The sequence below is a fragment of the Athene noctua genome, chromosome 19 (assembly GCF_965140245.1).
Source record: "Athene noctua chromosome 19, bAthNoc1.hap1.1, whole genome shotgun sequence".
Lineage (NCBI taxonomy): Eukaryota > Metazoa > Chordata > Aves > Strigiformes > Strigidae > Athene > Athene noctua.
This window is the reverse complement of record NC_134055.1, coordinates 8,829,293-8,856,648: the sequence shown is the minus strand read 5'-3', so window position 1 is coordinate 8,856,648 and position 27,356 is coordinate 8,829,293. Positions and strand designations below refer to the sequence as shown.

Below are 27,356 nucleotides of genomic sequence, written 5' to 3'. Positions count from 1 at the left end.
AGCCAAGTGTTTAGAGGCACCCTGGGCCTCTCACCCAGCTGGTCTAGCCTCGCTCCTGGAGAAGGGGCTCCTCCCTGCATGGCATCGCTGGGTCTGGATCAGCCACAAAATCCTTCTGTTGGTCCATTGAGCTCACCCGGTGGGTCAGGGATGCCCCATCCCCATTAATGTTTTCAGGGGTGTTTAAAGGGCTATTATGAGCAGCACCTAAGCTGTACTCTATGAGGAATTAGGGCTGTAAAAACAGAATGGCAGGTAAGGTTGGGCACCTGGGTGCTGACATCACACAAAGATGCTCTAAAACTCCTATTTAATTTTTTTCCCTGGGAAAAGCCCATTAGGGCGCTTGGGCAGCCCTGGCACGTGGGGCCAGGCTCCCTGCCCAGGGCTCTCTGATAATCCAACCCAGCTGTGGTGCGAGGAGGAGGCCGTTGTCTCCTGGGCAGCCCGGAGGGGACACGCGTGGGAGCGGGATGGGACCCGGAGCCAAGCCGCTGGGCTGATGTTTTCTGGGAGCACTGCTGGTGCTCGCAGTCTCAATTACAAGGTGGAAATATTAAGGCAGGTTGTGATTATCAGGAGAGGGATGGGGGTTTCTGCACCCCGATGGGGGGGCTGGGTGGGCAGGCAGCAGCAGGGCAGAGCTGGCTGGGGCTCAGTCCGACCCAGTGCAATATTAATACCCAGCAAAAACCCAGAAAGCACCAACCCCCCATCCCACCTCCATTTATTATCGTGCATCTGATGTTTATTTTTTTTGCTGGTATTGTGACTCATATTTTTTTATATCTCAGTGTTGGTAGTATTGGAGGTAGAAAGTATAACTAACTTATATTAAAAAAAAAATTACCGACTGCTTGATCGAGCTGCTGTCTGTACCAATTACCTCACTGGAAAACAGGTAGCAGAGATCTGGGCTAGAAGTTCAGAAATGTTGAAGAATCAGAGCCAAAAAGCAATAGAGAAAATTGTGGTTGCTTGAGTATTTCCATGACGTGAGCATGTGCCGGAGGCTCCTCTGTGGGTGGTTAACCCCTCGCAGGCAGGGCTGCAGGCAGCTGCCTGCTCCTCCAGCATCTGTGCGGGTGGTGATGAGCAATGCTGGGACAGGAGACTCATTATTCCTGCTAGGATTAACACAATTAATGTAACAGGTCTTTTCCAAGGTGGGTAACTTGACGGAGTAGAGCCATTCGCCTTGTGAAAGGAGCAGTGGATTTATGTCCAAAGTGTTGCTCTTTTGAAGAGAAGTTCAATTAATCCTTTCTAGCAATTAGCCTCGTGTCTCTAACTAGTATTTGTTGGGTTTTTTGTGGGAACATCCCAGTTTTTGAGGTTTGGCTGCTCATTATCACTCTGTAAAAGCCTTTTCTCTCTCTCACCCGCAGAGGTGGTAAGTCCAAGGTCAGGCTGTGGTTTGGTAGCAGTCCCACTAATGCACCGCCCGGTCCAACACGTCCCCAGGCATCAGCCTTCTTCAGGGCATGCAGTGGCATCTCTTTGTGATCCGCAGTGGCTGAAATCTTGTACCTCTTTTTGAAGTCTAGACCCATAGTAACTCTTAGGTGTTTCCACTCTGATCATCAAAATACTTCTAAAATATAAATGTTCAGCAACCTGCTGGATATGCTGATGCAGGTCCTGGCTTCGTCACCTGTGCTCCCACATAAACCCGTTTGAGATTATATGTGTGTATATGTGTCTCATTTGACATTATATATATGTATCCCATTTGAGATTTTATATATATATGTATGTAATTTATTTTTTCCCTCATAGTAACATTTTCAAGATACTGTGGGACACCTTTGAATAAAAGACCCCTTTATAGAGGGGAAAAAAACCACAGTCAATAAAAAGATGCTTTTTCCCTATCGAGAGCTGACAGATCCATGCTGAAGGGTGAAGGCACTCGAGGACAAGTGACACTGTGCTGGTGGCCCGGCCCAGCCGCGCGGCAGGGTCACCGTCAGCATCAGAGGTGCAATGTTTTGGGGAGGAAATCCGCTTCTTGCTCTTGCGTGTCCCCTGTGCCCCTGGGTTCCTGTCCGTGGTATTTTTGCTTTGGGTGTTTCCTGCTATTTAGCCACTATGTGTATTTTAAACCAGTGTGTGGGGGGGGTGGGGAAGGGATGTGAGTTAATTCAGTCCGAAGGGCAGGGTTGTGTTGGGTGGCCTTGTCCGGGCGGCTGCCGGAGCACTGGGGGACACGGTGCTGGTGCAGCCCTGGCACTGATGGGTTTTGCTCCATCCAGGTGAAAACACCTCCAGCTCCTCTGTGTGGTCCCCAAAGCCAATGGCCGTGGCTGTGCTGCTCCCAGGAGCTGGGTAGGAGTGCTGGGGCCAGTCCCCATGGCCAGTCCATGTCCTTCTTTGGGGGCTGAATGGCCAAAACGCCTTTTTCTTCCCTCAACTTATTGGGGAAAATCCCTTGAGTCCTTGCAGAGCTGCCCTCTGAGCAAAGGGCTCTGTTTTGTATGCTATGTATTTGCTTTATTATAGGGGTGGGGTTTTTTGGTTGTTTTTTCTTCTTCTGGTTTGGAAACGGTTTTTCTTGCGTTTATTGCTAATAAAAATCAGTTGTTATTTTTTGGGAGGGGTGCGTGGGCAGGGGAGATTCTCTCTTCTGCTTCCCTCACTGAAGGGAGGAAAAGCACAGAGTTCCTCGAGGAGGAGCTCAATTAGCTGAGCAGTGACTCTGGCCTCTCTGGCGGGCAGCAGTGGCTGAATCCCAAGGGATTTGCCCTGTAAAACGTCGGCTCAGCTGGATTCTGTCGAGCAGGCAGCGCCCATGCCCGGGAGATGGTCAGCCAGGGTTGGGATAACCCTCCATTTACCTGCCTGTTTGCACTTTTCTTTTTCTGTTTTGCAACCTCCAAGTCAACAGAAGGTCTAAAATAAGGAAAATGTGGGGAGTGAGTGGAAAACTAAAGATAAAAAAGACTGGCTGAGCAGTGTGGGAGAGGGGAAGCGATGGACCTGTGTCCCTGACCCTCCTGCTCCTGCCACGCAGAGCATTCCCCTCGGGGCACAGCATCCTTTGGGGTTTTGCAGGTTTTCTGGGCTTTTGCATGCTTTGGAGGTCAGGGACCTTCTGTTGCCTGCAGGTGAATGGAAATCCCATCAGAGGAGGAGTAGTGTTTTGATCTGCTCCCCTTCAGAGAGGAGTCCTGTGGTTCCCCATCGGGAAGAGATGGGGCTGCTCTGCAGTGCTGGCTCAGGCCTGTTCTGGGGCTCCTCTTTCATCTCTAAAAGGCTAATTCAAATTATTCTTCCCTTTTTCACCCCTTTTTGACATAAATGTATATAGATATCTGTGTATATATATTAAAAAAAATTGTATCCTTATACACAAACGTATATCAGTATCATGTCTATATACATATATAAAAAATAGTTCATTCTTATATGCAAATGTACATAGGTATCATATGTATATATACATATATATAGAGAAAAATTCATCCTTATAGACATGCACACAGATATTATGCATAGCTGGAAGGAGATTATGGAAAAAGCCTAGATGGGACTCATGTTTCCAGGGATTCCTTGAGTATCTTGCTTCATGAAAGGAACTGCTTCAACTACAGAGATGTGTGATCCCCAGAGAGTTCATCCATGAAAAGTTTTAATTGTCCAGCTCGCCCCTTTTTCCCATCCAGAAGAACGCATCTTTTCTATCCTACAGAAATTTTTTTCTTCTGATATAATCTAAACTAAGGGCAGCGTAGACTTCATTTTCCATGAAAACCCATCCAAGAGGATTGCTGAAAATAGACCGTGGTCTGAGAACAGATACCAGAAAAAGCAAGTGTGTCTGTGTGTGGGGAGACAGGTCAGTTGGGGCAAGGAGCTCTGCAGAAAAAAAAAAATTAATAATAATAATCTCAGTTTGAGCTGAAAAGCAGCTCATTAGTGCCCATGTGGGTTGGGGTCAGAGGATGTACCACCCTGCAGATTCACTGCCTGTGTTTTATCAGCCTGATTTTATTTACCAGCAGATGGGAGATGGGTTGAGATGCCATATTCAAACTTTCAAATTTCACAAAGATTTGCAGAGACACTTCCTCCAGAAAACAAACAATGGAAAAAAAAATCCTCAAACCCATCCTCCAGACCTCTGTGCTTTTAGGATGGAGTCGGCTCTGTTTGGCCCTGACCTTGGGGCAGGGTCTCTTTCCAACACAGCATGCAAAGTTCAGTTTTTCTGACCCATAAATACACAGCCCAGCTCATATGCTGTGGCTTGGCTACACGTGGCAGCAGGATCTACTAAAACATATCTATTAAAACAAACATGTCTATTAAAGCATTGACTTTTGGAGGGGTGAGAGTGAGCGGGTTCCTCATCTTGGCAGGGAAGGGGAGAGAACACTGTTTAGATTTTGAAGCAATATCTTATACTTCCTTTTCTTTTTTAATTGATGTTACTGGTTTACTTTGCTTTTGAGGGGTTTCATCTTGCAGACCCGCATGGATCAGCTCTCGCAGCTGTCCCAGGAGTTGGGTGCACACCAGTTGCAATTCAGTCCAAAACCTGCCATGTGCAGGATGTTCAGGAAAAAAAGGTGTCAAAGAAAATTGTTTGCTGTGCCGTGAGTGCTGTGCCGCAGAGTGATCCCATGTTTGAGGGAAGGAGAGGAAGGTTTATGTTGTTTTGTGCTGGCAGGTGGGCTGGGATGTCAAAGTGCTTCCCCTCCTGTCACGGGCAGGTTTGGGGCATGAGGATTTGGTGTCGCACGCTGAGGCAGGCACTGGACAGCAGGGAAAAGTCTGGAGAGGGAAGGTAACAGCAGGGGAGAAGGTAACCCTCTCCCTGCCTGCCTTCCGCAGGGGCGGTGGGTACCGGGTGTTTTAATGCTGAGTGAGAGCCCCCAGCCCGGCTGGTCCCCGGGCAGAGGCAGACCTGTCCTCTGTGCCTGAGCTGCTGGATGCAACAACCAGGAGCCACCCATGCTTTCCACTGCACTTGGCTGCTGGAATACTTCAGTAACATTTATTATTATAATTTGTTATTTATTTTTATTATTTATTTTTTATAGTCTTATTTTGCATGCCATGCAAGTGTGATATCCTCAGGGGTTGCTTACAGCCTCGTTGAAGGTGCTTAGCACTCAGCAGATCCTCGGGGAGGCAGTTTTGGGGGATGCTGTTCCCCCCACTGAGCTGCAGCAGCCCTTTGCCGTGTGCTGAGCAGCATCTCTCCGCCAGGAGCAAATGCATCCTACTTTGAAAATGCATCCTAGTCTCATTTCTTACCTGCCTTTTCAACCTAAATATCCTCTTTTTTTTCCTATTTTTTTGAGAAAAAAACCCCAAACACAGCCCCACCTCACTCTTCCTCAAATCTCTCAGAATTCAGCTGAGAGGTGCAGCCCAGTTTTCAGTGCTGAAATTCCTCCCCTGGGGTGTTTGGAGCCTCCTGGGCTCCTGCACGTTTTTCCAGTGCTGGGCAAGGACGAGCTGACCTGGCAGCGTGGGGCATCGCCGGGGCTCCCGGCACCGCCGCCTCCACAGCTCCCTGTGTTTGGTTTCCTAAACAATTCCCCGGCGCTGCCAGGAAAATGTTATTAAATTTTCTGTCACTGGGTGTTGGACTCGCAGTGAGTGGCCTATTTGTGGTGGTGTGTGGCGGTCTGTCATGCCCGGAGGGGTTACAAATTCACAGTAGCATTTTTCCCTGTCCTGGCTGGTGCTTTTCTGCCACTGTGCTGGGTCGGAGGGGTTTTGGCTCAGGGTGGCATTGGGGCATCTTACTGGTCATGTGCGGAGCAGCCAAGAGTTGAGTGGCCAAAGGCAGGAGGCTGCAGCAGAGCCCAAAAGGGTGAAAAAACATTCCTAGGCAAAAATCCCCAGTTTTCTTAACATTTACTGCTGGGGTATTCGTGAGAAATTAGCTGAAAAGATAGTTTTAGGGCAATAAAGGAGGAAATAAAATTATATCTGTAGAATGCAAGAAGAGGATATACTGAAATTGCAGCATGCCCTTGGTTGGGGTTGTGGCAATTCTGGTAGAAGGTTCCCAAACACGACGGAGTCACTCCCTTGCCTTTCCCAGAGCTTATGGAAAGGGTCTGCTTGAAGCAGAGATAAGGAGAAGCTAAAAAAATCCATCACAACCCTGAAACTAAAAAAAAAAGCCACCCCAGCTTAAGCTTTATTTTATTCAAGCTCCTGTAGTGGGTTTTTGTTGTGGTTTTTTTTTTTTCTTTTTCCAAAACCTGTTACTATTTAAATGCAGATTTTTAGCTTTTCCACCCAGGAGCTGGAGCTGGAAATTCTTTCCACTGCGTTGGAGCAGGAGGGAACAAACCACTGCTTTTAGTTTGCTCAAATAATCCATCCTAGGCTGGAGCCACAGGTTTCCTCCACCCCTGCTCCCTCCCACTCCCAAAACTGTCCCAGGGATCCACTGCGCGTGCTGATGGGGACAGGGGTGGGTGCAATGAGGCCACTGCTTGCAGCCCCATTTCCCCAGGGTTTTTCCCCTAAATTTCCCCAATACTTTATTCTTGCAAATGCCACATGGGCACCATAGCTGCAAGCCTGAGCGGTGGCTTTATTTTGGGGGGCAAAATTTTCTCCCTTTATTTTAATAATATTAAGAAAAGGAGGTGGGTCATTTGCTCATCAATGATTTGCTTTTCACCGTGTCATGAGAGGATGCCGGGGGCTGACCGGGCTCATGGCCCCGTGCCTGGACCCTCTGCACCACAGTGGAGAGAAGCTCATGCTGTCCAACATTTTGAGGACGAGACATTTCCAAGAATAAAGTAAGTTTGATGCGGGATGGACAAGACTTTCCTTACTGATTTCACACAGTTCCTTTGACCATGCTTCTGATGCTGCACTCCCACGTCCATCCCCGTTTCTCTCTACCTGGGCAGTGGGACATGGTGGTGGTGGCTTATCCTTCAGCATGGGGATATGCTGATTTTTCCAGGGAAAAGGAGATACTGCAGGACTGGATTTGCACAGTTCTTCACTGCTGTTGAGGCACACATCCAATATAACTGCGTTTCCTATTCCCTGACCTGCTGAGATAAGCTTAGCTGGCCAGAAAAGGAACAAATGAACCTTTCAGCTTCTCCCCCTCCAACCACAGCAGCAGGGCTGAGGGTGCCTGAATGCACCTATTCTCCCCTGGGATGCTGTCACCATCCTGGAGGGACTGATGGTGGTGGGCTGGGTTCAAAACTGGTGGGTTTGGAAGAGCAGAGTGAGGGGAGGATGAGCAGTCGGTCCAGGGCCCTGTCTGCTGTGGGAAGCCCTGTGACCCAAACCAGAAATTTTTGGGGCTGATTTTATTGCCAGCCATATATAGTGTCCAGGTGCCAGCCAGAAAACCAGTTGGATCATTTCACCCGAAAGCATCACCTGGAAAACATCCAGGAGATTTCTGGCCCTTAAACTTCCACTAAACATCCTCATGTGCTACTCCACCAGCCTTCACTCACCCTGGGCTGTCTCCATCCCCAGTGCTTCCTCTGGCCCCAAATTTGCTTATTTTGTGGTCTGTGGATCCCCCAGCCAGGAGGCTCACTGGGCTTTTGCAAAGCACTGGCCAGGGCTGGAGCAGGGACGAGCACCAGGGAGTTACAGCAAACTGCCAGTGTTTGCCATGGGAAGGGGGCTTGTATCTCTTTCCTTTTATCTTCCTGCCACTTTTTGAAGCAGCACCAAGCGAGCAGCTGTCGCAGGCTGCCAGCGTAACCAAAACTTGCTGGGCATGCAGGAAAAAGCAGCTGTGAGGTGGTAGGCAAATAAGGTGCTGGGGGCCGGAGGTGCTTCCCCCTCTGTGGCACACCCAGGGCCACCACGGCCTTCGCTCAGGAGGGAGAGAAGCAGGAGGGAAAGCACCTGTGGACTTGGGACTGGCTCCTTGGGGAGGACGGAGGACATGGAGAAGAGCCACACGAGCAGGTCGTGGTGCAAAGCAGAGCTTAGCCACGACTCCTGGCATGAGAATGGGGATGTTCCCGGTGCCTGCACCCACGAGGGGCTTTATAACACACAGTTGCTTGCTGTTTTCCTTGGCTGCAGGCACTTGGTGCAGCTGGAGATGCCGGTTGCCGTAGCCCAACCGCAGCTGCACCCACCCGGGGATATCATTTCCACCCGTGGGTGGCTGGGGTGTGTGAGCCACTGCTCTGCCCCGTCCCCACGGGCCAACCCAGCCCACCCTCACCTCGGCCCCTCTCGCTGCAGCCGGGACTGGTGAGCCCCTGCGATGGGGGTGCCCCGGGGCAGCCCCCCACCTTGTTGTGGTTCAGATAGATGGCTCCTGGGGTTTTTAATATGTGGGGCTTTTTTGGTAAACAGCAAACTCAGCTCTGCAGCATCCTTCCCTCCTCGTCTCACTGCAGTAGCACATGGTGTCCGTGGGTCTGGCTTCCCCTCCAGCCAGGCAAAAGGATGCCACAGGATGAGACCTCGGCTGAAGCCTGGCTGCTTCTGCAGAAGCTGAAACGGCCTCAGAAAGTCCCTTTAGCTGCACCCTGAAGGTCCCGCTCTTCCCAAGCAGAGCCGTGTCCTGGCCCGCATGTGGCCAGAGCCTGGGTGAGAGGTGAGGTGCAGGACAATCTCCAGGGATGCGCCGGCAAGCGCAGGCGTGAAGCTGTACGTAAAAGCAAAGCCGTGTGGGTTAATTTAAGTAATACACAGCTGAGGCACTTAGATAACCATGTTTTGTCCTCTGTGAACATCAGGTAGCATTAGCACCATTAGGCTTTGAGTGTTTGTCATCCCAGATAACGCTAGAACACCTGGGATTAGTTTGCAAATGCTGTTTTTTCACACTTCTGCAGCTCAGGTGTGACCTGCAAGGTGGTGAGCAGCTTCATGCCTCCATCCCCAGGCAGGATTTACACCCAGAAGGTGATGGGCTGAGCTTGCTTTCAAACAACCCAGCAAAGCCCTTCCTGGTTGTGCAATCCAGCGTTCTGTGGAGCGCGGGTGACGCGGAGCGGTGCCGGCTGTCACCGGGGATGAAGGAGAGCAGATGTCCCTCCAGGACGGGATCCTTCCCGCGCAGCCGGCCCTGGGAAAGGCAGCCAGTTAAAATAACAGTTTATTCTGCCTGGTGCTTGCGGGACGGTGGAAGGATCCCAGAGCAGCCATGCCTGCGTTCCTGCTTTATGTCAGCCGAGGGGGACTGCTCTCCCAGCTGGGGATATTTTATGGTTTTTCTGACTCTTTCCACTACTTTCTTGGGGCCTTTTTCCTGCCTGTTGGCAGTCTGGGAATCGGATGTATCCCTTGTTTTGCCCATCTATTTCCCCTTCCCTACGTATGGAAAAATAAATTAAAGGCAAGGAAAAAAAATAGTTTATAACACAGAAATATAGCTCAAAGGAAGTTATTTGGACCAGAAAGCTGGGCCCAGGCACGATGCTCATCATTATCCCCCATGGTGGGCACCGTTGCCCTTCCCCTTCCCACATCACTTGATGGCAGAAGTGTTTCCCATAAGGGAAATCTGATTTTATCCTAGGGAAGCTCCTCAGATGGTGGGGAAAACAGTATGTCAGTGTTCACCCTGCAAGATGTTTGCAGTTGTGGGTCACATGCCAGGTCTGAGCATGCACCAGGGTTTGCTTTGCCATGCGCTGGCCTGAGAGTGTTGCCTCATGCCTCAGTTTCCCCAAAAGCAGAGCGGGATGCGATACCTCAGCGCACAGTGGAGAAACACCAGCTGCTGTAGGGCTGTGCTGCTCTGGGGATTTTTGATCCTGTTACAGCAGGAGAAACTCAAACATTTCTTTAAAGCAACCCCAACGCCACCCTGTCACATTTTATTTGTTTGCTTTGGCCCGGAAAGTGGGACAGGGTCTCCCCGGGGACATGAATGCTGTCGCAGAGCCCCGGGGCAGCAGCCTGCACCCGCACAGCCTCGCTCGTGGGTGGCACCCGTGTTTATTTACCTTTTCATCACCTGATTACCGTGCCCTGCCATGTTGCAGGCGCCAGCCTGTGGGCTGCCAGCCCTGTTTGAGTTGGCAGGAGCTGGAGATTAACCTCCAGCTAAAATAGCCCGACACCAGCCCCACGTCTGCCCAGGGTGGCTGGGCTTGTTGCATGCCCTTAGAGCATCTCTTATTAATATTTTGCAGCCCAGACTGGGCCACGGTCACTGTGTGACATGATGGCACAGCAAGGAAAGTTGTGATGTGACAAGCTCAGAGCAAGTTGCAAATCCCCATCAGTCCCAGGAGCTGACTGTGTTTTGTGTCCCTGCAAGGCAAAGCCATTGGAGCCAGGGCTGCCTGCACCTCTCCGCTCAATAACCCAGAGGATAGGTCACACTTCTGCTGGTAGGAATGGTCCTGTGACAGCCAGACACCCATTGCCCCATTGTGGTATCTCTACTTTCTTGGCTCTGCCTTCCAAAGCCACGGTGCAGAAGAGCAGGAGCAGAGAAACCGCAGATATGCGTCCACAAGCTGCAGGTCTCTCACTGGGACTGCTCAGTCAAGAAGCTGAAAATTTATGGTGTGAGTGGGTGGCTCTGGTTTGGGATACTCTGAGAAACCGTTATCACTTTCTACCCTTGGTGGTGTTACTGCCGTTGTCTTCTGACTTGTCGGGGAGCTTGGGCACAGAGCAGGATCTCTGTGCTGAGCTCTGAGCCACCACCCGAAAAAAGGAGCTCAGGTGCCAGCCAGGAGTTTCCATTTCACCCTGTCTGCGCTCAGTGTGTTGTCCCAAGGGAATTGCAGATTTGGGATTTTGCTGGTTCCCTGCCTGTGGTGGGTTTCCCAGCTGGGTGGGACATGGCAGCACTGCAGCTCGGCACCAGCTCTGCTGCCCTGCCAGGTGCCACGGGGCTGACTCACATGAAACTCGGGTTTTGGCAAGTAGCAAGCCCTCTTATTTCTAGTGAGACTTTGGAAGGGAGAGGGAGAGGCTTCAACCCCGAATGTTCCTGTTTTCTGGTGGGTTTTGATCAATTCAGACCCAAAAATGTGAGTTTATTGTGACTTTCTGCCCCTTTTCTCTCAGCAAAACGTGTGCTGAGCTGCCACCTGAAGCGTGACGCAGAGTCACTGATGGCAGGGGAGGTGCCTGTTGTCAATACACTCAAAATTGGGGTTTTTTGGGAGGCGCCTGCAGCAGCATTGCTAATGTTTGAGGTTTGGTGACGGATGGCACAGTGTCACTCTGCCACTGGCGCTATTTCAGCTGGCTACCCTGCTGCACATGTTTCCTCCTAAGTTCACAGAAACCTGTTTTCATGGTTTAATCAAGAGCTCGTGCAAAGTCCCTGCTCTGCAAATGGCGTCGCTGCGGCTCTTCATGCAAACACCACGTGGGAGAAGCACGAAGAGCACCACGACATTCTGGGTGGCTGCTCTGGGTGAAGCGTCACCCCTGGGCACCCCGGCAGAGCCGAGACCTGTGGGAGCCCCAGCCACCTCCCTCAGGGCACCCGCTTGTCCCGAGCCCTCTCACCTTGCACGTTTGCACCCTTAAAATGGAGTCTGGATGGAAATAGCAGCAGCAGATCTCTTCTACTTTTAATTTTGGTGGCTCTCTGGGCTGGGGAGAGGAAGCTGGAGGTGGAGAGAAGCAGGCTGCAAAAGGGAGAAGAGTCACTTTCCTTCTGACATGCTCTGAAGAGAGATTTGAAGTGCTGAAGCAGCTCCAAGATTTTTTTTTTTTTTTTTGCTATAAGAATAATTATAGGTGTTATGTACTGGTCTGTTTCTCACGCTGACAGGGGCTCAGAGCAGCCTTATCTAGGAGGGACGTGGGTTTAAAACAACTCGTAGTAAGTGTGTCTGTGAGCACTGAGGAGCTGGTGCAGTTTGAAGCATAAGCACGTAACACATTCAGGCTTCTTGTTTTCACTGGTTTGTTTAGTGAAGGTGGGTTTGGTTTTGAGTTATTTTTTTCATTTCTCTGAATGAAAATAGATGATGGAAAACAGCCAAGCAGGTTTCACTTCCTGCTCTCGCTCAGGGCTCTGTGGTAGGGGTGCTCGGAGACAACCCCGTGTTTGGTTCAGTGACAGGGCATCGAGTGTGTCTGCCTTGGGCTGATTCCTCTGGAACTTCAGCTAGTCCCTTATTGCCTCCCAGAAATGCAAGGAGTTGGAGGAACAGCTTGTTTTATTAACACCCCATGGGGCGCAGAAGTAGGTGACAGACAGTGGCAGCTTTGGGACAGCTCTTCGGGAGGTTTCTGCCTAAATTTTTCACTGTTGGGAGGTTTGGGGTTGGGGTTTTCTGTCCGGTCCCCTCCCACCCCAGAGCACCAAAGGACGGAGGCAGTGGGTACCCTGCCCTGGTGTCATGTCACCTTGGTGCTTTCCCTTGAAGCACTGAGCCACCAGCACAGACCTCCCGAGGCTTTGCTGATTCATGACTTGGGTTTCTCCATCTCCAGCAAGCTCTGCTGTGCTCAGCAAATCCTAGATTTCCTCTTCTGTGAGACAGCTGCAATGTCTGTATTTCCCCATCTTGGGCTGTTGTCAGAGGTTCTGGTCCAGCTGCGAGCTTCCCTCGGAGCTGCTCTGTGGGCAGCCAAAGGATTCACCCTGAAAGCAGGAAGAGTGGGTGCAAATGGAGATGAGCACCCATCAGCAACCAAAACCAGCTGAGGTCACTCCTGAGCCCTCGCTGGGTGCAGGACCTTGCAGTCCTTGGCCAAACCTTGCCCACGGCAGGGCCAGCACATCCCTTACTGCACGGGTGAGGAAGCAGGAGCGATGCCCTTGGTGGGTACCGGGGTTTGTGCAGTGCCCGGTAGCCATGGGACCCTTCAGTGCATGCAGTGTATGAAGATAACAGTCATCCACGGGGATGCGGGAGTCTCAGGGAGACTGTGATGGGTGTTCGGAAGCCCTTGGGGTTCTGCAGGTTCTGCAGATGACTGGGCTTGGGTTTGGCTGAGACCAGTGTGGATGGAGGCTGCACCGGAGTGGATTCAGAAGGATGGCTTGGACCAGCTAAGCATCAGCTTTGGATTTCTTTCCTAGAGAACTGCAGGCTGCAAATTACAATGGATTAATAGGAAACGTGGTCTGAAAGTTACAGTCCCCAGCAGGTCCATACTGGGTTTCTGGCAGGGTGTTTTATGGGGTGGTTGGACCTCTGTGTCCTGGATTTGGAGATGACAGCTCCTGAGGAGTATTTCTCAGGCAGGCTGAGTGCAGGAATAAATGCTGCCAGAGCTGCTTGCAGCAGGAAACGTCTGGTGCTGACTTGGTGTCAGACTGAGAAGTTTGAGGACAAGCTGTCTTGACGTGGGAATATGTGCAGAACGAGTTGCATTTGGGGGTACTGATTGGACTGCTGGGGCATCAGGGAAGGGATTGCTACTCTGGGCCAAAATCACTCATTAATCTTTTTATTTTTATCATTTTTTACTTTGTTACGTTCACTGGGCTGTCAATGAAAACCCACAGAGCTCCCTGCAGAAGAAGGTAAGTCATGGGCGGGAGGTGAGGGTGGGTGCATGCCCTGACTCTAGGTGGAGGGTGCTGGGGGTGAGGAGGGGGGAGTCTTTGGGGTCTTCTAATCTTGGTTTTAATCTCAGAGAAAGCTGAGCTGACAGCAGAGCTTTCCTGTGATGGCAAGGCTACCAGCTGTGAATAGAAACACAGAGGATTTGGTTTCTGTAGTTAGAAACAGACATAGTAAAGTCAGGCCGATGTTGTTTAATATTAGAGAGAAAAATCCCCCATTGCAGAGCTGGCTGTCCTCGCTAGTGCCCACAGCCGATGGGCACTGCAGCAGCTCTGCTGCAAGCTGCAGATGGGGTCCTGTTGGTCTCTGTGGCCTCAGTGGTCTAAATTACCTGTCTTCTGGGGTTTTTTTGAGCACTGACTGTGCTTGGCTTGGCGTTTTCTCACCAGGGAAGTCCCTCTGGGAGTTGGTGCTGGAGCAGTTTGAAGATCTCCTCGTCCGCATCTTGTTGATGGCAGCTTTTCTGTCATTCGTAAGTACCCTGGGCTGGGGGGGTGGGCACCTTCCAGGGCATGTACGGACCCAGGTGGCAGCCAAGTAGCAAAGGAGCCTGCGGAAGGTGCCTGTTGGATGAAGGTGTAGCAGCAGTGCAATGATTTTCTAGGATATAGTGACAATATCATTGTATCTGCTTAAAAGATGAGACACTAGGTTTTGTCAGTAATTATGATCCATCCAAAAGTGATACTGAAGAACTACGTGGGCTTCTTTCTATTTCCCCAAGACTGTACCAGACAAAGTCAGAAAAGGGCCATGGAAACGTTCAGTCCTGGGCGCATTTTGGTGGGATGCTGGGTGGGATGGGTGTTTGCCCCAGGCACTGTGTAGGGTTAGGGTTAGGGTTCGGAGAGAGCAAGTGCAGAGCCCCAGCAAGAGTGGGGCTGCAAAGGGGCTGACAAGGGCAGGTGAGGGCTGCCCAAAGCTTTCACCCCTGGGATGCTTTTTCCTGCAATCCGTAGTTTTTTGTCATTATTTGTAGACTCAGGTCCTTTGGATATGTCTTTATCTCATTGCAAGATTTTACGAACAGTCTCCTATGTTTTTAGGTTAGAAGGTGCTTTTGTTACGGTCTCTTTTAACTTCCCTCTTAAATCTGTTTTTTCCCTCCATCGATTTGATGCTGTCCGCTTTCCTGCCCCCATACGTGCAGCCATGGCCAGTGTCTGTGCTTCAGCTCTTCACTGAGTCAGGACCCAAACTGCCTATTTGCAAGTCCCTGATTTTAATTCTTCCTGATTGCTTTTCAACCCCATCTTCCATCCAGTAAAATATGTCTTGTGCCTCGACTTGCATAGATAGTAAAACAGAAAGGGAAAATTACCCCATTCTTTATGTTTTCCTTGAACATTTTTGAAAGTGTTAAGTTGCAGCATGACCAGATCCATGTTGGGATCTGCTGGAGTGGAGGACACTGTCTCTGACACATGGAGATGTGTGTGTCCACGGTGCAGATACGTTCCTGGTAGTTGGCCAAGCTGTTGAGTTTAGCTGATCCCACATCACCTCTTGACATTACCAAGCCCAGAGGAGGCTACCAGGACGTTGCACGCCTTGCTTTTTCCTGGCCAGAACGCTGGGTTGTGGATGATGATAAATGAGGGCAGCACTTCAGGTGCCTGAGGCTGACTCAGAAACCTCCGCTGGGGTGCAGGCAGCAGCATGGGCACCTGCCTGAAGTGTATGCATCTGCCCAGGGAGGCAAAGACAGGGCTGGGAGCGTTTCCAAACCCCATGTGTCTGTCCTCCTCAGAGTGAAGTCTCCCTCCCAGAGCCCTTCTGCTCATTTTTCAATTAAAAATAAAAATCCAATCTGTTTAATTTTTTTTTTTTTTTTTTTTACGTTTTTTTCCCTCCCTCTGGCTGAGCAGGACTGGCAGTGTTTCGGCTGCCGGCGTGGGAGGTGCCTCCTGCCTGGTGTTTGCTGCCTTCCTGTCCTGCCACATGGCTGGGAGGGCTCAGAGATCTTGGGCTGGTGATGCTCAAGCCGGTGGTGCTCAGGGCAGGTGTCAGGTATGGCTGGGCCCAGTGCAGGGCGTAGAGCTTTCCTTTAAACTTTTGCCAATGTGTGGGGCAGGGCTAATGCTCGCTGACAAAATACGCCTCCCAGCGTGTCATGCAGCAGGAAGATGTGATGTTTTGTTCGGGTAATGTCAGAGATCTGCTTAGGATTGGGTTCTCCTTGTGTTTAGCAGGGCATGAAGCCCGGCTCAGGTTTCTCCTGCCACCAGAGCTGTCGGTGTGGTGCCTTCAGGGTGGTACCATCCAGGTTCTGCTTCCCCAGACGGTGTTATTGCTCACCCTCAAACTTCCTCGGTGGTGTATCTCCAGTGGGGCTCTTCTCCCGCCTTTGCCAGGGAAGATGCTGCATCCAGACGCATACGTGTCTTTCCCGGGAGGAGCCCTGATTTACCCCCTGCACCTCCTGCGAGCACGAAGCAGCTTCTCCTCCCCGGGGCATGCAGGCAGTCAGCCAGCAGCGGGTGCATCACCAGGCCCAGTGAGCTGGCACCCACGAGTGCTGCTGAGCTCCTCTGTGCCTAATAAGGCCGAGAGGTGGTGCGGGATCAGCTAAACTCAGCATCCACAGGATTAGCAAAGGTGCTTTTGTGGGTGGCACTGAGGAATTGCAATATGAACCCCTTTGGTGCCTTAGAAGTGCTTATCTTCATCAGCACCTTACTCCCCAGTTGCTGATTTGAGCCTTATTTGCGGTGCCCAAGTACTGAGCTCAGTTTTTCCCACAATCTACCTTGGGAGCAACTCTGTATGAGGAGACATTTCCCACCAAGCCACTGGAGAATTACTTATTTTGGACTATACTCAAGGTGTTTGGCGGGGGGATAGCAAAGCCAAGTCTCCTGTCCCCTCCTTTCATATATGACTCGTAGGCAGATAAGGAAGGAGGCTGGTCCCTTGCAAGGTTCAATACATTCCCAGAATAACTCGCAGTGACCCCTTTGTTGGTGAATTTGCAGAGCTGTTGCAATCTGGTTGATGGCTGAGTCTGCTGTGGTGGCTCTGCTAATCAGTAAAGCAAACGTGAACCCCTGTGCTGGTGCCTCTGCCACAGAGCAGCAAGGTTTTGCTATGTTGACACAGCACAGGTTGACAAGCAGTTACATGGGGCAAAAATATTTGTGAGTGTGTGTGCTTCCCTTGAGGCCTTTGTGGGATGGAGAGGGGACTCAGGATGGTCAGAAGCCACAAGGTCAGTCCCTGCTCTGCAGAGCTGCTCTTGCTGCATCGATTACTTGTATTGCATTGCTTAGCTTCTGCCCAGGAGGGGCTTCTCAGAGGCGGAGCATGCTGCAGGCAGTGTCTGTGGTGGCTGCCCAGCTGCTGCTGGCAGCATCTGTTTGAGAAGCCAGCAGTGCTGCCTGGTCTCCCTGCTCATCTGCTCATCCATGGTCTCCACACGAGTGCACTAAACAAAAATAGGTGTTTTCCTGGTGCAAATACTTGTCGAGGTTTTGCATGGCCATTGGCTCCAGCCCTGCTCATTTGATGCATTAGGTTATCCCCAGCAGAAGAGTGGAGGCACCTGAGTTAAGGTATGGCAAGTCCATGCTTTAACCAAGCCTTGTGGGGCTGGCCACCACTCTGGGTTGTCTTGTCTCCACCAAATTCCATGTGTTGGTTGGCTCTCATTTCCATCCTTAAAATGTTGGCACTTGTTTCAACCACGTTGTGGTCCTTTTTTTTCTCTTGCCTACCAGATCCTGGCCTGGTTTGAAGAAGGAGAGGAGACCACGACAGCATTTGTGGAGCCCATCGTCATTATTATGATCCTGATCGCCAATGCCGTGGTGGGTGTGTGGCAGGTAAGTCACAGCCCCCGCCACTGCCTGCCCCACAGGTCTCTGCTCCACGTGGCTGAGACACTTCAGCTGAAGGTCTCATTGTTTTTTGCAGTTGGAAACTCATTTCTCAGAAGTTCAATTTTCGCGTTGGCCGAGCTGCCCTGTGCCCCAGTGCAGATGCTCAGTTGTTGGCTGCCTCTTGCTTTGTTCCTTCAGTCTTACTTTGGTGACTGTTGCAGTTAGGAGTTTAGGATCTTGCACTTACTTGCCATCCAGGCAAACACTGCTTACCTCCTGGCCACAACCAAATGCATTTTCCAAGGGAAGCTTTTTTCCCTGTCCACCAGAAAGTCATGATGGCTGCTGCCCTGGGGGATGAGCAAATGCCCCAGCCAGCAAAGCTCCTCTTCTTGTATATATTCACTTTAAGGCCATTTATTTATCTGCAGCTTGATCTGAGTTGAGGTTGCTGGGTGGGGAAAAAATACATCTGGGTGGGATATGCTGCTTCCTAAACCAAGAATGAGAAAATCAAGCCCAAAGGTCCATGCAGCGTCCAGGACCTGCTGTGATTTAAGCCAGTGGGGCCGTTTCAGAGCAGCTGAAGAAGACGCGGCACTTGCCCCATCCATGGTGCAAATGGACACCAAAGCCAGGGCTGGGCTTTGGGGCTCCTGTCTTTGCAGTGGGTGGGGAAGGAGCCTGCTGGCATGAGTACCCCCACTGCCAGCAGCTCTGCTCCTCCTCTGCTTGCAGGAGAGAAACGCCGAGAGCGCCATCGAAGCCCTGAAGGAGTACGAGCCCGAGATGGGGAAGGTGATTCGCGCCGACCGCAGTGGGGTGCAGCGGATCCGTGCCCGGGACATCGTCCCTGGGGACATCGTGGAGGTGGCAGGTAGGGTGCCATCACCCTGGGGCGTGGGGTGGGGTGGGGAGGTGGTGCTGGCCAGGGGAGCTTTGCTGACAGGCACCCCATGGTCCTCGTGGGAGGGCTCTGCTGCAGTGTCCGGCCCGTCTCCTCTGGAGGCACAGCTGCTGAGTCACCTCGGTGTTGTACGCTTGAGATCTTGGTTTCTCTTTTCAAATCCAGAGAGGTGAAATGATTTGGGCCAAAGCTGGGGCTCATCAGCTTGCCGAGACTTCGCCCCGAGTGTAGGGTGGTAGAGAACAGCAGAAAAGAGAAAAATAAAGTGTGTATTTCTGGCACAGGTTTTGTGCTTTGGGAGGGTTTCCCCGTTTTCTGGAAGAACTGGAAGAACTTTTAACTTTCCACCAAGATTCCTTGTCCCTGGAAGCGGCTCTCCCACATGCATCCCCCAGACAAGGCTCTGGGCTCTGGGTACCACACCAGTGGTGCCAGGCGAGCGCTGCCGCCAGCGTGGAGGGGTTCAACTCTGCAGGCAGCGGCGCTGGTCCTGCCTGCGTGGGCAGATGTCCTTGGTAACTGGGGTTTGTTATTTGGGGAGGGCAACAGAAAGGGGACCGACTGCAGGGTGCTTTTGCCTCCCCGGTCGGGTTGTCCCCCTCCAGCCCTTCTGTCGGGATTTCACCTTCAGCAAAGGCTGCCTGGGGTTGTCCTGCCTGCCCCACCAGAGCTGAAGAGGATGAATTTCAATTATCCCATTTTGTTTGTTCGTTAAACGATGCTGTAAACCCCCAGAGCCACAAACCTAATCCTCTCCTTTCCTCCTTGTGGCCCTGCTAGTGGAAACATGCTGCAATCCCTCCTGCGCCCAGCCAGCTCACTGTTATTTATGTCTTCCAGTTGGGCTTCAGCTGGAAGATGAACATAAAAATAATGTGGGGAGGATCAAGCAGAGGAGTGCCGGCCAGATCCTCAGCTGGGCGAGCTGGCGGTGCTTCCAAGCCAGCTCCAGCAATGCACTCCAGCTGCTGACCTGGCCTTTAATTAAATTAATTATTAATTAATTAAATTCTGCCATCTTTCTCCAAATCAAGTGCTCGCTGCCTACTGAATATTACTTTCTAGTGTCACAATCAGCATCATGACAGGGAGAGAGAGCTGAGCTCTCCTCTGGAGGGGTTTGCAAGTTAATTAGCAAATGTTGAGTTTAGGAGGTTATAGTAAGCGGCAAGGATGCTGTCAGGCTGTCTGATAGGAAAGTGCACCAGGAGCAGTCGCTGTGAATGTGCAGTGGACATCTCTGGGGACGGCAGGGACAGCGCAGGCAGCAGGGACTGCCTTCTGTTTGCAGGTGCAAATGCAATAAATTTGGCAGCTGGGAGCAGAAAACCTGCTGCAGTAAGACAAGAGGGAAGTGATGGTTGCATGTTGCAAGTTGGCAAGCTGTTTAAACCCGGCTGATTTTTGCCCTTTTGTAACAAGGCCATCGAGGTGAGTTCTCGTGCAGGCAGCTGCACGGCGCTTAAACTCAGCTGCAGTGCCAGGTCTCTGCCTTGCCCAAAAAGCCCGGGCAGGGCATTGCCAGGGAGCTCTGTCAGGTCCTGCACCACCTGCCCCTTTCTGCTTCGCTCGGGCAGTGCTGGTGGCCACAGCCACCCCATGTTGTCTCCCGTTTCTTTCCCTTGGCTTTTGGCACGGGGTAGACTTGCAGTGCTTGGGCGCTCAGCACATGTTCAATATCTGGCTCACGGCACCTACAGATGTCCGTATGTCTGTCCATCTGTCCTGCGCCATGCAGGTCTCCTGGGATGCCGTCGCACTCTCTGCCCTTGAGTGAGTGCTACCTCCATGGCACCAGGGCTCAACGCTGTCTCTAGATGCTAGCAACAGATTTTTCATCTGCAGGTTTAGATAATGTTTACAAACCCTCCCCCGCCTTTCCCAGGGAGGAAGAGGAGCTCTTTGCTCCCTTTAAGGTGCTCCAGCCCCCTTGAGCAGATGCAACGTCCAAGTCTACGCATGAAGTGAGCATTCTGGGGGGTTCTGTGGGTCCCTGTGTTCAGCACCCCCCGTCTCAGACCCCCCCAAAATGACTGTAACAGGGAGGACGCATGGCTGTCGGGACAGCAGATGTTGCATGCCACATCCCACAGCGCTCGGATCTGTAGCTGGAATAAATGGCTGGGTGGTGGAGCAGTTCCAGCCCCCCCTCCCGCTGCACTCGGGGGGGTTTACGAGTCCTGGGAGGAAGCGCTCGTTAAAGTCTGGGATTTGAGACGCCCGTTAGCGGCCAAGCCGGCAGTGTTGTGTAACGTGATGTAAGGCACTGTGAGCCAGGACGCTCTCGGCCTCAATATTTCCGAAGTGCCGGAGTGCAGTTGCATCCAGCTGATAAGGGAGCAGGAGGAAGAGCTGGGAGGAGGAAACCCAGCGGGAAAAGCAGCTTTAAATGGGTTTTCTAAGGAAGCATATGAGCCTTGGTGGGTGGTGATCAGTGGCTGTCAGTTGATGGGGCTGCTTTCACTCACAAGCACTGTGCCATGCCAGGAGACCCATGGATGGCTGTTTGTCTTGGCCACAAAAGGTCTTCCAATGTCATCAGCTTTCAGTCAGCCCGTGAAGCCCTGAAATGGGGTTAAGAGTGGCGTTGAGAGGCTCGGACTGCTCCAAAATTGGAATGTTTGAGGATTTTTGCAGGGAAGAAACAAGATAGGGGTGCTGTGGGGGTTTTGCAGGGAAGAGATGGGGAGGTGGCTGGACAGGCGATGCGGGGTGACAGGCAGGGCTGTGCCGGGGTTTGGCTGGAGGGCAGAGGGTTTGATGCTCTCTGCCCTGAGGACCACATGCCTGCACTTCTGCAGTGGCTCTGCTCCAAAAAGAAAAGAAAAGGTGCCTGCCCTTCTGCCCGCTCACTGGCAGGAGGGAAGTGGGTGCTCGCTGCCAGTGGTGGTGAAGGGGGTCCCAGCCATGGTGGAGAAGTGTATGTCACTGCAGAGGTGCAGCCAGGGCAGGTGGGACCCCACTGGGGTCGTCCTGTGCTCACCTGGCCACCTCATGCAGAGCTCCTGCCTTTGCTGGTTGTCCTGGCAAACCTGTCTCGAAGCACAGTTAGCTTTGCCTGGGTGGCAGCTGGGGAAGGGGACGGGCAGGGCTGGCAGGCAGGTCACTGCCCTGGCAGCATCCCTGTGCGGAGGGACAGGGCTGAATTTTGCAGAGGAAGGTGATGCTAGAAACGTGTGGTCAGTCCATGGGGTAGGGTTCCTGGAATGGCACAAATAACCCCCTTGGCTGCAGCACTGCTGCTGCCTGCTCCCTGGGCTGGCTGCTTTTGTGCAAGGTAATCCCCTAAAATTAGAAATTCCTCAAGGTGCCATCCCTGCACTGCCCAACTGCAACTGATAGTACCTCTTTCCAGCTTCCTTTTTTTTTTGATGTTTAAATTTAATGAAATAAGCTTTAAATGCATAAAGGAGGCATCTCGGGGCATGACCATGGTTTACCACAGGCTTTACCCCTCATTGCTGCAGGCTGGGTGCTGCCGTGTGCCCAGGCCACCTAGGGACACAGTGATTCACAGCAAAAGCCACTCGCTGCTCTGGAGACTGGTCAGTTGAAATAGGAAATGAGGGAAGCCAGCAGGAACTGAGGTGCAAACCGTTGGCCCCAAACCTTGGGGCAGAGCCCGGCTATGCTGGAGCATTTAGGGTTTACTGTACCCCTTCCCTGGGGAAATGGGCACTGCTGGTCCCACCTGATGCAGCTGCTCTGCTCTTCTTGCCCTTGTAGTTGGCGACAAGGTGCCAGCGGACATCCGGATCATCGAAATCCGGTCCACCACCCTGCGGGTCGACCAGTCCATCCTCACAGGTACGTGCAGGTGGCTGCTGAAGGCAGAGATTTCCCTCTGCCATCTGCCCTGAGCCAAATCTGGGGACTGACACTGAGCTGAGTGCTTTCCTGGGGTGGGAAACGGGTGGGAGAATGAGACTGAGGACTTGGGAAGGTCTCAGCATCATCTAAAAGTCATGGCAGAGGCGAGATGTGCCTGGTGCTTGGCCATCCCTTCTGCAAAACACGAGGCTGTGCTGTGAGACACGGGGGGTTTCAAGAGGGGCTGTCCCTGCCCACGCTTCCCCTGTGCAGCTGTCACACGATGACTGCTGGTGCATGAGGCTTCGTGACTTCAGGGAGAGGTGACGATATTTGGGGCTATTTTTTTAAGCACTGGAAAAGCCCTGAAAGCTGATAATCTATGATACTTCAAAAATTCTCTCTCTCTGCTGTCAGGGAAGGGCAGTGAATGATCAGATGACCAGAAAGGCTTCCAGTATTTCAGCTCTCTTGTGTGATTTTTTTGAAGTCATCAAGTTAGGGGATGGCAGCTGGGAAGGAAGAGCAATCAAAAAAAAATAATGTTAAAAACATAGGAAAAGGAGCCCAATCTCCTTGAAACATGGCTTTGTATTAACTTAGTTCTCCAAGGGCAAGAGGAGATGAAGCAAAAGGGCAAATCTCCAAAGAACAACATATAAAACTTCAACAGAAGTGCTTTGCCCACCTTTTGTGTTGTGCTGCCCTACAAACCCCATCTGACCATGCAAACCTGTGCTGCAAGCCAGTGGCTCCCTGGCGCAGGGGTTTGGCCCCATCCACTTGGGCTGAATGGGGCCTTGGGATCTGCACAGGTCGTTCTTCTGCAGCCCTCATCTTCAGAGCGCCTTGGCCCAGCTCTGATGCCCCCATGATGGATGTTTTGACGGTTTGGTGGCAAAGTGCTGCTTTAGAAAGCTGTGGGGATTGTGATGCAGGCTCATAACAACATTGAGCAGATGCTGGAGAGGAAATGCAGGTGGTTCATCTTTCCCCTCTTGTCTTGGCAGGGGAGTCTGTGTCGGTGATCAAACATGCTGACCCCATCCCCGACCCCCGGGCTGTCAACCAGGACAAGAAGAACATGCTTTTCTCTGTAAGTCCCTTACACCTGTCCCCACCTCTCCTGTGGTTTTCCAAAGAGTCACCGAGCGAAGAGGCTGATGGACATGGGAGATCTCTGAGCAGTGAAAGGGCATGAATGCCTGAGAAAAATCTGAATCCATAAAGAAAGTCCCAAATCCATAAAAATGAGGACCTGCTTCCATGGGATTTCATTGGGCTGTGGCACATGATGTCCTTAAATACCTTGGGCAATCTCAGCATTTTTTCCATCAAGTAGGGTGCATTATGGATGGGGAAAAGGTTTGTGGTTGAGCCTGGAGCTATTGCAAATTCGGGTTTCCTCCTTGCTCATGCTCCTCTTGGGCAAAAGTCAAGTCCTTGAGGGGCAAGAGAGCTCTTGGGAGGCCTCCTGCTGCTTTAGGGTGGGTTTATATTAAATCCTAGGATGTCTCATTTTCCCCTTAACCAAGATCTCATGTCTCCTTTCACAAGTAACACATTTCCCTGGTCAGGCTGAGCAGTTTCATGCCTGCATCTCCACTCTGGCCTCTTTCTTCCCTCCTAGGGCACCAACATTGCAGCTGGGAAGGCTGTAGGGGTTGTCATTGCAACAGGGGTGTACACCGAGATTGGGAAGATCCGAAACCAGATGGTGGAGACAGAGCCCGAGAAGACCCCCTTGCAGCAGAAGCTGGATGAGTTCAGCCAGCAGCTCTCCAAAGTGATTTTCCTGGTGTGCATTGCTGTCTGGGTCATCAATGTCAGCCACTTCAGTGACCCTGTCCATGGGGGCTCCTGGTTTCGGGGGGCCATCTACTATTTCAAGATTTCGGTGGCACTGGCGGTGGCCGCCATTCCTGAGGGCCTCCCGGCCGTCATCACCACCTGCCTGGCGCTGGGCACACGTCGCATGGCCAAGAAGAACGCCATCGTGCGGAGCCTGCCCTCGGTGGAGACCCTGGGCTGCACCTCCGTCATCTGCTCTGACAAGACTGGCACCCTCACCACCAACCAGATGTCCGTCTGCCGGGTGAGTCCTGCGGGCATTTTGGGTGCAGGATGCTCTGTAAGCCCTCGAGCGCTCTGCATCGCTCCATCCCCATCCTGGGGTGATGGGCTTGCTGTCCTCATCAGACTTGTTTGATATTAGGAATTTGAAGGCGAGCATGAAAGATGGTTTGTAGGAAGACCTGAGCTTGCTCTCTGCCCAACTGGGGGTGAGGATGTTTATGGCTTCTCTAGTCCTGGCTGTAATTAGAAAACGCAGTTTCATGAACACACCGTTTTGGAGGTGCCGTGCTGCAGACTTGTTTCAGGGCTCCCTCTTCAGAGAGCGTTTCTTCCTGCTGGGATGTGGCATTGAGGCAGAGCTCACAGAGATGCCAGTGCAGTCCCCCTCCTCTGCTCTCTTGCCCATTTTTCCCTTGTTTTTAACCAAACCAGTGAGAAATCCTGGACCATGCAAATTTACAAAGCCTGGACCTGTGAGGCCAAAGCTTGGAGGGTGACTGCAACATGTGGGTCTGTGAGAAGCTCACACAGAAATACGAGGGGTTAAGAGAAGATGCCTGTGACCTGGTGGGAAGGTACTTCAGTTACCCGTGCCCACCTGGCAGAAGGTCTGCCATCAGCACTTGTGTGCAGCTCTGGCTCAGACTGAAAAGCATTTCTGATGGAGGGAGTCCTGGGATGGTTTGGCAAAGAGATTGAAAGCTCCTTGTCTACCAGAGGGTTTCGCTCCCGCATGCCTGTCTGTATGGAGAGGTGACTTGTTAGGAAAGCCTGGACCATCTGAGTACTTCTCAGTTTCCCCATTAATCCTCAAGTCTCAGGAAAGCTTTTTTTCATGGTCTTGGCATGTTGGTTTTATAGGAAAACCTTGGAAAATGTGTTGCTGTGGGGAAAAATGGACCTGGCCACCGTTCCTCCTCTCTGACACTTGTGTGGTGTGGTGGGAAGCTGTGACCATGCTGCAAGCTGGCCATGGGCTTTGGCTACTGGTTTGCTCAGCACAAACTACAGATGACTGGAAATGTCTGGTATTTCTGACCTGTAAATGATTTAAAACGAGACACTGCTGGAATGAGGCAGTGACCAAGTTGCCCGTGTCTCACTCGAGGAGAAGGTTCCCACCAGCCCATTTTTTGACCCAGTGATGCAGAGAAGCAAGTAAAGGGTGACCCCAGTGTTTGGGGTCTCTTTAGCTCTGCAGACTGCAGAAGGAGAGGTAGGAGTGACCATGCCTTCCCCAAACTGCTTCCTACCAGAGGATCTGCTCCTTGACCTTGGGAAGAAGTGCTGCCATCTCCCAGGTGGGAGAGGCAGGATTTGTGATGCTGAGACAGGGAGAGGGCAGAAGGTGGACAGAGTGGGGCAGTGGCACCCCAGAGAGTTTTAGCATCGATTAATGAGGTTGGCAACTTTGCAAAAACAACCCCCAAACACCTCAATTCAAAATTCAATGTATTCGCCGCCCCATCTCCTCACAACCCTGTTCTGATATCCATGTTCTTCACTTGGCTGAATCCTGACTCCCAGGGAGTGATGCCGAGAGCCGGGCTGGCCCCAGGACACGCGGCCTGTTACTGTTTAACGGACAGGGATTCCCGCGCTGACGCAGGGAGCACGGGGGCTGCTGGCGGCTCGGCCGAGAGGCGGGTGGGTAAATATTTGTGCTGGGCGGATGTTGGTGTGTCCTGGATGTGCTGCACAAGCAGCCGGTTCAGCCACGGGGGTGAAAAAAACAGAAAAGCCTATCGATAACCTGGAAAAATGTGTTAATTGAGTGTGATTTTAATTAAATCACACATTAAATTTGGGTGAGTGCAGCTGCTCAGCTACAGGGTATGCTGCCGAGCAGTGCTTGCCCTTTACATTTTGCTGCCAGCAACAGATCTGTAGAGCTGTAAAGTGACTCTTGAAAGGCTTTTGGTCTGTTTTAGAACCCTCAGCTGTTTTTTAAGGGCTGCACCACTGGCTCCCGCTTGGTGCCTGGGTCTCATGGCCGGGGTGCTGGCTGAGCTGGTTTAGCAGCCACATATGGATCCCAGGTGATCAGCAGGGGTGAAGCTGTGTCCCCCAAATGCCCATGGGTGTTAAGTGCCCACTGAAGTGTTTTGTGCTGGGGGCCTTGTCCATCTGGGGTGGCCAAGACTTTGGTGCTTTTGCTATGACCTCGACTCTGCCCAAGGTCACAGCTCTGCAGTAATGCAGTAAAGTCACAAACCCACTTAGTAAATCAGATTAAACCTGGGGTTTGTGTCGCTCACCTGATGGTCATCTGGACCACCATCTCCCCCAGCCCATGGTGCGGAGCAACCAGGACCAGCCTTCTCCCAGCCATTAAATAACGGTGAAGCTGGGCAGGTAGAGAAGGGAGCAGAGAGGCATTGCAACCCTTGCACGTTTAAATCACTCTCCTAAAAATTGCAGCACCCTTATATGCATCATAACTTGAGTTTCCAGGAGCACAAAGGTGGTGTTTGAAAGTCAGGACCTGAAGCGGAGATGTGAGTGTGGCTGTGCAGGCTTGGGGCTGCTGCCGTGTGGGGCAGAGCAGGATGGGGCTGGAGAGGGGTGATGCTGGCACCTCATGTCTGGGAGAGGGAGGTGGCTGGTGAGTTTGGCTGTCTTCGAGATGGCTGGTGTTTTGAGGAACAAAAGCAGAAAAGGGTTTAATTTCAATGAACCTTGTCGCAGAGCCTGAAAATGCTAACTCCTGTCCCCATTGCAGCTGCCCAGGAACTGCTGCAGGCACTATTTGCTTTTTAATCTCCAGGACACTGTGTCTTGATTCAGCAGTTTTATCTGTCTAAACCAGTCACTAATTAGTGGGGGACCTTGCTGGGGGCCTCCCAGGGGCCGTGGCTGAGCTGCCGGCTGTGACAGTTGCTGGTGGGCGCTGTTGGCCGGGGCTGCTTCCAGCGCAGGAGGGAAATGATGCCGATCTGTGGGATGATTGATGGGTAAATGACTGATGATTACAGCCTCTTACTATTCCAGACAGCAATCCTAGCTCATCTGCCTTCTGATGAGTCGTTCTTTTAAAGATACTACCAAAAATATGGAAATGTGGAGATGTATCCTTCACATCTCTCTTCCCCGCAAGCCTGCAGCTGGGTGCCACGTGCAGCTCCGGGGATGGTGCAGCCATTGCCCTTTGCTTTCTAAAAGTACCTGCCAGCAGTGTCAGGCTGTGGGGTACAGAGCTGGGGCTAGGTGAGATCTGCAGGGCAGAAGGAGCGATGGCCGAAACACTTTTGGAGCCGGGTGTGCTCTTCATAA

General features: G+C 51.8%; 1 protein-coding gene across 2 annotated transcripts in view; it reads left to right on the top strand.

Moving 5' to 3' along the window:
* Positions 1-27,356, top strand: part of ATP2A3 (ATPase sarcoplasmic/endoplasmic reticulum Ca2+ transporting 3) — a 58,803-nt gene that overhangs the window by 6,211 nt on the left and 25,236 nt on the right. For both annotated transcript variants that reach the window (XM_074922520.1, XM_074922519.1), the window contains exons 2-8: positions 13,412-13,429; positions 13,862-13,944; positions 17,189-17,293; positions 18,029-18,167; positions 21,924-22,004; positions 23,018-23,103; positions 23,638-24,102. In XM_074922520.1, the coding sequence (XP_074778621.1) occupies positions 13,412-13,429; positions 13,862-13,944; positions 17,189-17,293; positions 18,029-18,167; positions 21,924-22,004; positions 23,018-23,103; positions 23,638-24,102 (977 nt within the window). The remainder of the gene's footprint in view (positions 1-13,411; positions 13,430-13,861; positions 13,945-17,188; positions 17,294-18,028; positions 18,168-21,923; positions 22,005-23,017; positions 23,104-23,637; positions 24,103-27,356) is intronic.